This window comes from Hoplias malabaricus, chromosome 17 (assembly GCF_029633855.1).
Source record: "Hoplias malabaricus isolate fHopMal1 chromosome 17, fHopMal1.hap1, whole genome shotgun sequence".
Taxonomy (NCBI): domain Eukaryota; kingdom Metazoa; phylum Chordata; class Actinopteri; order Characiformes; family Erythrinidae; genus Hoplias; species Hoplias malabaricus.
Window position 1 is genome coordinate 14,607,896 of NC_089816.1, and position 13,050 is coordinate 14,620,945.

General features: G+C 44.1%; 2 protein-coding genes across 3 annotated transcripts in view; one reads left to right on the forward strand and one right to left on the reverse strand.

Annotated features, from left to right (window-relative positions):
• The first annotated feature begins 319 nt into the window (after positions 1-319).
• chst1 (carbohydrate (keratan sulfate Gal-6) sulfotransferase 1) lies at positions 320-4,800 on the forward strand. Of its 2 annotated transcripts, none has more exons than XM_066649616.1 (2): positions 320-667; positions 3,104-4,800. In XM_066649616.1, the coding sequence occupies exon 2, from the start codon at positions 3,164-3,166 to the stop codon at positions 4,433-4,435; it is 1,272 nt and encodes a 423-aa protein (XP_066505713.1). In that variant the 5' UTR covers positions 320-667; positions 3,104-3,163; the 3' UTR covers positions 4,436-4,800. The 2 variants fall into 2 exon arrangements, with proteins under 2 accessions (XP_066505713.1, XP_066505714.1); XM_066649617.1 differs by lacking the exon at positions 320-667 and adding an exon at positions 1,394-1,756.
• A 1,905-nt stretch (positions 4,801-6,705) lies between these two features.
• zgc:101566 (Transmembrane protein 263-B-like) overlaps positions 6,706-13,050 on the reverse strand; it is a 45,798-nt gene continuing 39,453 nt past the window's right edge. Inside the window, exon 3 of the mRNA XM_066649781.1 lies at positions 6,706-9,856. Coding sequence (XP_066505878.1) covers positions 9,576-9,856 — 281 coding nt within the window. The 3' untranslated portion in view covers positions 6,706-9,575. The remainder of the gene's footprint in view (positions 9,857-13,050) is intronic.

The window sequence follows — 13,050 nt, forward strand, 5'->3', positions numbered from 1 at the left end:
TGTTCATATTATCCACCTGGAAGGCCACAGCATATTCAAGCTAGAAAGATTAGAGATGAGAGGGAAATTAGATTAAATTAATTTCACTTTAAATTTCAGCTTGCTTTAAGATTCATTGTGTGACGTTATTTGTATTTCTGCTTTGTTCTAGTGTCTGTTTATAAACGTTTGACGGGTATTCAAATGAATCGAATCGTGTAAACAGCTCGATTCATTTGAACGTGTGATTCGGTTCGTGTGATTCACTAAGAAGAGCCGCTTTAAAAAGAACAAGTGGCTCAGGCGCACGCACATTCTCTCTCTCTCTCGTTTGCGCGCGTGCACTCAAAGATCAAAGCTAAGAGTGCAGGGCGCGAGAGTGGTGCTGACGCCTGGCGCGTGCAGTGCATTCAGCGGATTTTAAGAGTCGGCCACCTGACAGTGACGCTTTAATCTTTTTTTTTCTTTTACTCCACGCTCTGCTCGGACTTCGCCGTGGTCACCTTCGTTCCCGCCGTGGACGGACTCTCTCTGACGGACACGCGCTGCGAAGGAAGGAGCACGCGCGCGGAGGGCTGTTTTTTATTTTTATTTTTTTGTTTGATGCTGAGATGTTAACTCACACGGAGGAGACTGCGCGCGTGGCTGCGGTTTGAGTGTGCGACCCTCGCGCTCGAGGCAGTACGAGGCAAGTGAACGGGGGTGGGCTGCTTTGCTTTGCTTTTTTCTTTTGCCTGTTATGATGGGGTTTGGGGGTTCGAGCTGCTGTTGTTCACAGATGCGTTTTACATTTCTCACTCTCAGTGGAAAGCGCGTGCGTTTCCACTGCGGTGAGGCGGCACATCCTGCTGTAGACCGATGGCCGTCATATGCACGAGGCGTGCGGTGTGTGCAGCCCAGACCCCTGACACCCACTCTCCACAGGTGCCTTAGCTCAGAACACTGCAAGCTCTGTGATTAAAGAGGGGGGGAATATGGGAAGATCCATGGTGCACGTGCAGTATCACAGACAAGAGATGGTTTCAGGGAAAAGCTGCTGTCTGCTGCAGGCACTGGATACTGAGAGGATGCTGATCAGTGCTTGAGAGCTTAGAAACATTCCACAGACAAGAACCAGAGGTCTGTCTGCCATTTCCAGACCCTTCCAGACTTCTTCAGTCATGGCTTGACTATATCTTAATTATTAATAATATAATAATAGCCTTTATTTCATTCAGTAACAGTAAATCAGACATATCCATAAAAACAAAACCTTCTGACTGTACAGGAGCACTTTGTAGTTCTACAATTACAGACTGTGGTCCATCTGTAGCTATGCATAACTCGTGAGCCCCTTTTGAGACTGATTTTCAGTAGTCAGGACCTCCACAGAGCGTTGGATCATTCACAGCGCTGCAGTCACAGTGTGGATCAGACACAGCAGTGCTGCTAGAGTTTTTAAAGCTCTCAGTCAGTGCCGGACTGAGAACCAAAAACATCCAGCCGACGGCGTCCTGTGTCACTGATGAAGAACTAGAGGACGACCGACACACACTCTGCAGCGACAGATGAGCTACTGTCTCTGACTTTACATCTACAAGGTGGACCAATGAGGGAGGAGTGTCTCACAGAGTGGACACAGGGTTTAAAAACTCCAGCAGCACTACTGAGTGATTCACTCGCACCAGCACAACACACACTAACACACCACCACCACTTCAGTGTCACTGCAGCGCTGAGAATGATCCACCACCACATCACACCTGCTCTGTGGGGGTCCTGACTATTTAAGGACAAGGTAAAAGGACGCTAACAAAGTATGCAGAGCAACAGGTAGAGCTGGTAAAATTGAGAGTAGAAACACCGTCCTTGCGTTTCTGAACCGTCCACGGCTCTGTTTGTAGTTCTGGACACTTCAGACATTCCTTCAGTTTTTACAGCTTCGTATAAACGATGGAGTCTGTGGAGCATAACATCATCAAGTGTTTTAACAACAGAGAAGTGATTTCAAACTTCTGGACTCTTTGTTTCTGGGGAAATGAGTCTGAAAAAGCTGTTCAACTGGGCCTTAGTCATTCGTTCCTTTAAAAAAAATATGGTCCTTCAGTGGCTCATAATTAAAGACAGTGCTACTGTGCATTGTAATGCTTCAAAGGTTTTTGGGATTGATGGGAAATGTGTTATGCACTAAAAAGGGTTCTTCTGTTGTTAGAAATAAGGGGATCATAACAATAGAAGAACTTGGTTTGCTGCTGTTTAGAGCCATACTCGACATCTCCTTTTTTAAGCTGACGAGTGGTTTCTGCAGGCAACGAACCATGGTTCTAATCATAACCATTACCTTTAATTAAGAACCCTTTAAGAAGCATCGCAGGGTGTTTTACTTGCTCCGCAAAACTGATGCTTGGTGGTGGCGAGTGAGTGAGTGACGGTGTTTACTTTTAAAAGTGTTTTCTGTTATTATTTTATAAAAATAACCAGTTTCACCTTTACAGTTTTACACTGTTTTTTTTTACAGTGATATTATATTTAAAAACATGTGTTCTATGTTTATACATAGAATGGTTTATCCATTGCATGTTGATTTTGTTTTTACCTTAATATCATTGTTTTTACCTTAATATCACTTTCAGCTGCTGCTATTACTTTTTGAAATGTATTACTCTTTTGGCTTTGTCCATCCATCCATCCATTATCCACCGCTTATCCGGCTTTTGGCTTTGTATTGATTGTAAATCACTTGAGCTGCATCTTTTTCATGAATGGTGCTGTATAAATAAAACCTATTATTATTATTATCATATTGGCAGTGTCCAAAAATAAAGGCATCTCTATTTTTCAGATAATTACTTTTTCTGAGGATTTGAAAACAGTTGCTTTTCATTATGTGACTATCTTAGAAATTGGACCTTCAGAAATGCTTTAAAAAAGACAAGGAAAAAAAAGTCTACATACATTTCTCTTAGAAATGCAGGCTTTGTTTCTACAGCATCAACACGTTGGTTTTAAAAGCACTTTTTATCAGTTCATGCACTTGCTCGTCTTATTTCCCCTGTAACACAGCAGACCTCTCTATTTGTCATTTCATTAATGAACTAAACAAAGCTCCAGTCCATTACTGACCCTGTGTGTCTCCCTCTCTCAGCTGTCACTTCGCCGATGGGCATCAAATCAGCGCGGATCATCTAAATGAAGTTACTCAGCCATGCAATGTTCCTGGAAGGCTGTGATTCTGCTCGGCTTGGCGTCCATCGCCATCCAGTACACAGCAATCAGAACGTTAACCGGAAAGACCTTTCAGCTTTGCCCCGTGCCCAGCGCTCTGAACTGCAGCCAGGGGCCCGAGGGCGAGGCGCTGGGAGGGTTGTGCGAGGAGTTTCCCTACTACTTCTACAACAACAACAACAACTCCAAGAAGGTCCACATCCTCATTCTGGCCACCACTCGCAGCGGCTCCTCCTTCGTGGGCCAGCTCTTCAACCATCACTCGGACGTTTTCTACCTGTTTGAGCCTCTTTATCATGTCCAGGCCACTTTGATCCCTCACTTCACTCACAGCAGGAATGCGGCTGACCGCAGAGTGATGCTGGGGGCCAGTCGGGATCTCCTCCGGAGCTTGTACGACTGTGACCTCTACTTCTTGGAAAGCTACATCAAGCCCCAGCCTGCTAACCACACCACGGACAAGCTGTTCCGCAGAGGGGCCAGCAAAGCCCTCTGCTCTCCGCCGCTGTGTGACGCTCTGAGCCCCACCGAGGCATACCTGGAAGAAGGGGAGTGCATCCGGAAGTGTGCCTCGCTCAACCTGACCCAGGCAGCTGAGTCCTGCAGAGAGAGGCGCCACGTTGCCATTAAAACAGTGCGTATACCCGAGATCGGGGACCTCAGAGCGCTCATCGAGGACCCTCGTCTGAACCTGAAGGTCATCCAGCTGGTCCGGGACCCACGAGGCATACTGTCGTCACGCATCGAGACTTTCCGAGACACCTACCGCCTATGGAGGATCTGGAGAGCCACCGGACGCAAACCTTACAATCTGGATTTGACCCAGCTTAGCACCATCTGCGAGGATGTCCTCCGGTCCATCAGCACCGTCTCCAGCCGGCCCCCTTGGCTGCGGGGCAGGTACATGCTGGTAAGGTACGAGGACCTGGCCCACAACCCACTCCTAAAGACCAGGGAGATTTACGATTTTCTGGGCCTGTCCATGGAGAAGAGCGTGGAGGAGTGGATCCGCAACAACACGAGGGGCAGCAACGATGTGTCGGCCAAGCACAAGTACGGCACGGTCAGGGACTCGGCCGCCAACGCCGAGATCTGGAGGCTCAAGCTGTCGCACGAAATCGTGGACCACACGCAGACAATCTGTCAGCAGGTCCTGGAGGAGCTGGGCTACAGAGCCGTCAACTCGCCCGAGGAGCTCAAAAACATGTCCCTGTCGCTGGTGGAGGACAAAAGCTTTGTACCTTTTTTGTAAGCAGAATGATCACACACATGCACAACTATTTTTCTACATTTCTACTGATGCCTTAATCCTTCGAGTCATGTCCAACATATTTGCACTATCGGCTCAGAGGCTCGCTCGACGAACAGCACAAAAAAACCCCAACAAAACAAACCAAAATAACGTGATCACACGACGATCAGGAGGTGAATCACGGCCCACTTTTAGAAACCTACTGATTTACTAACAAACACCATCTGATTCATTTGTTCTGTATCTGGGCCTGTTTCCTTGGTAAAAAGGTGGAGGTTTGTGGGTGGAGGACCAAAAGTATTCTCCAGAAAACACATGCGCTAAATAGAAAAATGGTAAAACACCATGCAATAAACTTGTGAATGTTGCAGCCACTTGATTTCTGAGTTGTTGTTTTTTTTCAGGAACACAGCACTTGATCAGAGAAACAAATATATACTGAATTCAAATGACATTAACACAGCTATGATTTTATATTTGTCTTTATCCTCTTTTTCAGTTCAGTTTAGTATTATTTAATGTTACATTCAGTACCCAGCTTGGCTACATCCTTCTTTCAAATATTCAGGAATGACCTGACAGCAGTACATAGAATGCAGAACATAAAATGCAGGTCCTGACCTTGAATGAATGAATGAATGTGAGTGAGTTTGACTGTGTACAGTACTGTGCTAAATTTTTAGACACTGTTTTTCCGAGCACCAATTCTGTTATAGATCTTTATTACGATTATATAGATATTATTTACGATTTCTGCATTGAATCAATACAAAAACATTTTAGATTTTTCTTTGCCAATAATAATAATAATAATAATGTTACAAAAAATGTGTCTGTAAAGAAAGCAACTTACTAAAGAGGTTATGTTAAAAAAACAAAAATCAAATAAAAACATAGTAAAAGGCTCCTGTGTTTTTGACTGAAAAAGAAGTGACAATCCAACTTTAAAAAAAATAAATTAATTAAAAAAAATCTTTAGCAGATTCTCCAAGACGCTCAGTAAAAATAACCATTTAATTTCTTTATAAAGCTGTATGAACTTTATCTAGGACTAATATTTACGATTTAAAAGAAAAAAGAAAATGGCCACCACATATGATACTGACTTTATTGCTGTTTACAGCACTTTGTTGTCTTTTCCTTTAAAGTAATAAAGAATTAATTCCATTTTGAAGTAACATTTTTGGCACAGTACTCTATTTATGTGTGTGTTTGTGTGTGTGTGAGAGAGAGAGAGAGAGAGAGAGAGATGTCAATTCCATGAGGTGCTTTGCATCTAAAATAAATTAAGCACTGAACAGGAAGCATTTAAACTTTCATTAAACCATGTACCTCTTGAACAGGAGGCGAATCCTGGTCGTTGTTGACTAACATGATAATGCCCTGTCATTACAAAACACCATCAGGTTCATTTGATTCAGCACCTGCGCTCGTTTCCTTGATAAAAGTTTGGATGGTGGGTGGAGAACCTCAGCTACTTTCAAGCACACAGATGCACAAAGGAAAACGGATACCTAGTGTACAGTGGAGAACAGTACGCTACAGTGATCAGACCTGCAATGAAACTCAAACCCCATTTCTTTCCATGACACGGACTTAAGTTACAACGATATGCTTTAATTATATCACTGAAACTGCAAGTGTCTTTCTTTTCTTACAGTTTTGTGACCTTGCGAGGTGCAGACACGTGGTTTTTGTCTTTCTAAAGAGAAATGCCCAAATAAAAACAAATACGCATTCAGTTCACCGCACGTTCACTGCACACTCTTCTTGAAGAGTGTGCACTAGATGTTGGAACATTTCTGTGAGGATTTGGAATGTTGGATCACAAACACCCTCCAGCGCCAAGGATGGAGCTCCATCACCACAGAGAAAACAGGTTCAATGATGGTAGCGTTTAAACCCCTTGGTCGATGACCCCCAGCATTAGGCATGGCACACTTAGGCTCATTTACAGCTACTCTAGAGGGTGCCATTTCATTTTTTTCACTTGCTTTTCCATGGTGATTACACAAGCTGTGTGCGTCCACACTCGGTACCCTTTAAAGAAACTGAATTCACTGATTTTAAGAGTTGTCCACACAGTGATGGACATAGTGTGTATTAAGCATATCCACAATTTCCAGGTTTCTAAGACGGTCCCTTTAATACATTACTATTAGAAAATGGCATAAATCACCTCCTCTTTCTGTCAAAAATCTTCAAACCCCGATCTCCTCAAGAGATATAGATTGTTATTATATATAACATAATAAACAACACGGCACTCGTCTAAAATACAGAATTGCTTTAATTGTAGAATACAGCATCAATTTAGCAAAAATAGTTCTATAATAGACAAAAATCTACTTGTATATATTTCCCCCCAAAATCCAGCTCATAGTAACAGAGTCTCCAAGACGGTAGGTCACCCACCCGAATCATGAAAACGGAAAGAAACGAACTACAAAACTGAACAGCACAGTGTGAAAGAGCACAGCTGGAAGCATGCGATGCAGCAGTGTTGAGGAATAGCATGCCAAGCTTGAAAATAACCGTAATGAGCTAACAAACAAATACAGATATCAGTTAAATAATAATAAGAAGAAGAAATGGGAATGGGAGAAAGAGAAGGAGATTTCCACATGCATATCGTATAGTGTAATAAATCGGACCTCTGTGAGATGTAAACGTCGAAAGAATTCAGGAGGAAGAGAATACGTATGAGGCTCAAACCCTGAAGCCTTGTGACGGATGGAGGCACATGAACCACAGCAACGTCAGATCCCACCTCTGTAAGCAAAAATAATGCGCATGTTAAGCGCCTCTGGTGTGTTGTAAATGGGCCTGTTTCTTAGAGTAAATAAAACCACATCTTCTCCTCAGTCAGGTGTGATTGAACATCCATTACCTTGGCTTAGCCATGATCAAGTGCTGAAGAAGTGCGTGTGTGTGTGTGTGTGTGTGTTTTTCAGTTTTTACATGCAGTGTGAAGAACAATGTTATCCAAACTTTGATGAAAGATGGAGAAAGGTACGAAGTGGAATTCCACAGAACTGCATTGAATTCGTCTCTCTTCCGACTCAAAGACTAAGAAAAAACACTGCTCTTTAAAGAGGCGCTCCAGCTACAATGAAAAATTCAACCACTGGTTCATCTGTTTTAAACACACCTTCTGAACTCCTACAGCTGTGCCCCAACATGCTCTGGGTGAGATTTTCAGGTTTAAATACTCAGAACATCTGAGTGATGTACCTTGAAGGTGGCAGGAATGTTTAAACTGTTGCTACTGCTTCGGAGCCTGATAGCAACGTAACGTGACGTCTATATTTACAAGTCTCTACATGGAGCCAGCCTACGCCAGCAGTTAGCATTTCTTCATGGCGTGGTTGTACAACGTATGTGTAATGCATGCTGGGAAGTGTAGTGGGAAAACACTGATGAACAAAAACAAACGTAACGCATTAAACTGAAATGGCTGAGGGATGTAATGCTGTGCTACAGAATACTACATAACATCACATTAACGGATAACAAAACAAATATAAAGGCTAGTTTTATGGTGGAACGTCCATTAAATTAAATTAATAAAGCTGCAAAAACATATTCTTTGGTGCAATGTCAAAGACAGACCAGTTTAGATTCCAGGAGGGAGGGTTCAGTTGTGGTTCTCACGGAAACATCTCACGGAACTTGCTCATAAACCACTAACTCAGATACATATTCATTCGCATACATTCACACTCACAGTCCATCTTTAAAGCACCAATCTGGTAGAGTTTGAAGGGAACCAAATGTGGTTGTAATTTGTACAGTAGCATAGCTCCAAAGAACCTTTTTTGTCAGCTTTATTTTTAAAAAGAACACCCTTTATTTCTGTGAAGTAATCAATTTTGAACATTTCTGCATTTCTCTTATGGAGAACCCTTTTTAGTTTTTAATGATGACTCGGGATCTGAGCTGAAACTGCTGCTGTTTTGCAGCAGGACTTCACCCAGCTTTGATTAAAGCAGTTTGCATTCCCAGTGCTGGGGTTTCCAAGCCTTTCCCCTGCTCCTCCGGCCAATTAAGGGGTTGATAATTAGATGATGAGTTGAATCAGGTGTGATAAATTAGGGAAAAAGGATTAGCATTAAAAAAAAATCAAATACAAAACTTTGAACTCGTGATGCGTTCATGAACAGCTGGGAACTCCCCCATCACCAAGTGGGAAACATGTATGTGGACGCTCTCCCAACTTGCAATTCTCATTCAGAAAGTCATAACGCTTAAGGGCTCAGAAAGCAGGATTTCAGCATGTTTTAACCTTACATTTGAGTTTCTATTTGTGTTTAATAAGTTATTAGTTGGTGATATCAACAAACACTGGACAGTACTTAGATAACGGTCAAGTGAAGTCATTCTGTGCAATACTTTTCATCAAACTGCACATGTTTATGGGATTTTCATGGTACTCTAGTGGACCACAACTGCCTTCCTCCACTTAAAATAAACGAAGCACAAAAAGAGCTCAACAATTAGTTTTAAATGAACTTTGTGTATGCATCCAAAGAAGCAGTAGCCCACTTTCCCCATCTGTAAACAGCTCCAGTCGTGACTAAATTAGACATTTAGGAATGGGAAAATTTGGAACTGCCAGTGTTCATGAACGCAGCATTGTCTGTATTCAACATGGTGTTATTCTTGGACATGTACAGCCTTTAATTAAATTATACATAAATGGTCCTCCCGCAGACATACTGCATCCTATCTTTTTAAAGAATGGAGATGGATCTACGTCTCTTTTCCGTGACTCAAATAGAACAGTCCCATCCCTCAGCCGTTAAATAAAGTCCAACGAACAAACAGAATCATACAATCAACATATCAGACGAAAACCATGAGATCCCAAGGGTCAAACACACATCCCAAAGTAGCAGTCTACGCTAGCAGAAGTTGCCCTTTTGTGCCTTTTCTGATGCGAGTTATCTGGGTGGTCTTCTAGTGCGAACAGGCTCAGGGAGGTATGAGCAGATCCTCATCAAGCACAAGAGGGCAACTTCTGTCTGAACTTGGTTTACTTACTGTTTTCAAACACTTAAACCCAAGAGAGTGACCACACACCCGTTCAGACATTAACGGACACATCAAAGCAAACGGAGGAGCGGAGCTGCTAGCCGGTCTAATCAGACTTGTCTTTCTTCTTTGTCGTAACTTTCCCAGCCACCGCCGAGCCCACCGCCCCCACCCCTCCCGTTACCACGGAGACACTGCCCTTCACCAATCCCACGCCAGCCGCTGGGACACTCGTCACAGCCGTCTTGGTCAACTCGAAACTTTTGCTGCCCACCCAGGCCACACCTCCGAGGGTGGCGCCTACGGCTCCTTTGGTAAGGTTGAACAGGCCGCCCGTCACTCTCCAGACCACACCCCCCTCACTCTTCGGGTGGTCCTTGTCCAGATCTGAAAGAGACAAAAAGATAAAAGGGGTATATGTTTATTTCTGAAGGTGGGGAAGACAATTATCAACAGAGAATGACAGAATGCGTGGGTCCTTGGGGCACACCCTTGGGGCAGCCATGACCTAGTGAGGGCAGGGGGCAGGTGCTGTTTCCTCCCACAACATCAACAGTTGAGGCGCCCTTGAGCAGGTCACCTGACCCAAAAATGTCTGCCTAAATAAACAACAACTCCTCAGAGAGGAATTCCAAAATGTGTACTTTTTTTTTAAATGGTTATGAATACACTGCCTAAGGCCTAAGACCTTGCATTCTGGGGATGAGGAGGTTGTGTTTTGACAGAAACAATTGCATCTGTCTCTCTTTATGATGCTAATGTTAATTCGCTGTATTGCACCCAGTCATTCAATCCCCTACAAGAGCAATGGGTTCAGTGCAGTGACCTTGGGACTGAGAGTAATCTCATTGATCCTGAGCTCAACCAATGGATAGAAATGCTGACAGCAGTGTGCTTCAACACCCACCCTATTTTGAGTTAAGCCTTGGAGGATACACGATTGTACAAAAAAAAAAAGATTTTCCTTGGTTAAAATCTGAAGCTAATCAGTTGAAGTCATACCACAGGCTACACACCAGGGAGAATCAAGACCGAAATCTGCCCACCGGCCACACAGTCTAACAGAGACAATACGGTGTTGAGTCAAAGACCAAGAAACGTCGGGGACAGCTGTGGACTGCTGGCTTCATAATCCGGGAATGATCATCCTTTTGCTAACAGGGGAGTGTAAAATCACTAGCCCAGGGTCTGCAGCTTGGTATTTGAACTGGAGAAAATGAGATTAAAAACTTTGCTCAAGGACACGGCTGCAGCAGTTCCAGAACTCCACAGTCTCTCCGCAGATAGAAGTGAGACAGAATTTCGCTTATTTTGGAATTAACAGTCAAAGTCAAAGACACATAGGGAGCTACTTGAGTCTAACACAAATTTGCATGCAACAAGACCTCAATTAACATGCTACAGATGGTGAATGTCTGTGAGGAGTTTGATGTGATCTCCCTGTGTCTGCGTGGGTTTCCTCCGGGTGACTGTCTGTGAGGAGTTTGATGTGTTCTCCCTGTGTCTGCGTGGGTTTTCTCCGGGTGACTGTCTGTGAGGAGTGTGGTGTGTTCTCCCTGTGTGTGCGTGGGTTTCCTCCGGGTGACTGTCTGTGAGGAGTGTGGTGTGTTCTCCCTGTGTCTGTGTGGGTTTCCTCCGGGTGACTGTCTGTGAGGAGTTTGATGTGTTCTCCCTGTGTCTGCGTGGGTGTCCTCCGGGTGACTGTCTGTGAGGAGTGTGGTGTGTTTTCCCTGTGTCTGCATGGGTTTCCTCCGGGTGACTGTCTGTGAGGAGTGTGGTGCGTTCTCCCTGTGTCTGTGTGGGTTTCCTCCAGGTGCGCTTTCCTCTCACAGTCCAGACAGAGGTGTTTTGTAGGTCACTAGGCAACGAGACATTCTACAGGTGTGAGTGTGTGAAATTGTCCACAGTGTGAGGGTGTGAGTGACTGTCCTGTGATGGACTTATGCCTACGTTGGGGAAAATGAACACATTAATTAATATATTTAAGTAATATATTGTTTTCTGATGCTTCTGGAATTTTTCTAACATCCAAACATTTGTGTGACTGTGGCACTACTTTTATTGTGTAGCTGGACCCTGTTGTTCATTCCAGTTTCACAAACCTACATATTCTGTATTGTGAAAACATTGACAAATACTATACATTGTCAATTTTTTGCAGACACTTGCCGCATTCTGAAATCAAGGGCATTAATGACCAGTTCGTCATCCTCCATCTCCTTATTTGGCAGAGCACTGGATATTCTAACATTGCTATGCACACACTTTTTTTACTGACACATACTGACAGCTTGAATATATGTGACATTTAAGTGGAAATAAATTGTAGAAAGTTCCTCCTGAAGAGACATGGATAAATTATAAAAGGAATCTCAAATCCTGGTTTGTCTCAGAGTTGGATTTTCATTCCTTCATTCATTCATTGTCTGTAACCCTTATCCAGTTGAGGGTCGCAGTGGGTCCAGGGCCTACCTGGAATCATTGGGCGCAAGGCAGGGATACACCCTGCAGGGGGCGCCAGTCCTTCACAGGGCAACACACACACTCACACCTACGGACACTTTTGAGTCTCCAATCCACCTACCAACGTGTGTTTTTGGACTGTGGGAGGAAACCGGAGCACCCGGAGGAAACCCACGCAGACACAGGGAGAACACACCACACTCCACACAGACAGTCACCCGAAGGAAACCCACACAGACACAGGGAGAACACACCACACTCCTCACAGACAGTCACCCGGAGGAAACCCACGCAGACACAGGGAGAACACACCACACTCCTCACAGACAGTCACCCAGAGGAAACCCACACAGACACAGGGAGAACACACCACACTCCTCACAGACAGTCACCCTGAGGAAACCCACGCAGACACAGGGAGAACACACCACACTCCTCACAGACAGTCACCCGGAGGAAACCCACGCAGACACAGGGAGAACACACCACACTCCTCACAGACAGTCACCCGAAGGAAACCCACACAGACACAGGGAGAACACACCACACTCCTCACAGACAGTCACCCGGAGGAAACCCACGCAGACACAGGGAGAACACACCACACTCCTCACAGACAGTCACCCAGAGGAAACCCACACAGACACAGGGAGAACACAACACATTCCTCACAGACAGTCACCCGGAGGAAACCCACGCAGACACAGGAAGAACACATCAAACTCCTTGCAATCACTCGAAAGCTGGGACTGAACCCAGGCTGAGATCTACCTGCAGCACCACTGTTACTCCTGCTTATTCAAATCACTGATTCAAACAAATACGTAGATATTCTATAACTTTTTTATTTTTGTCTTTTTTACAAAGCCCTCTATAATTGGACTAAATCCATTTGGTTTGGTATCCCATAAACACAGCTAACATAACACACTGTGAAATTTGTACTGTGATTTAACACTATGATAACAATAATTGCGCACACTTAATGTTGCATTATTGGACTCTTCCTTCTGCCAGTTTCCAGTTATTACACCTACAGTTTTATATCCAGCTTCTGTTGGATGAGCATGTGTTTTGTCATCCGAACGCTGTCTCACCGCGCCAGCTGTTTCTCTGCC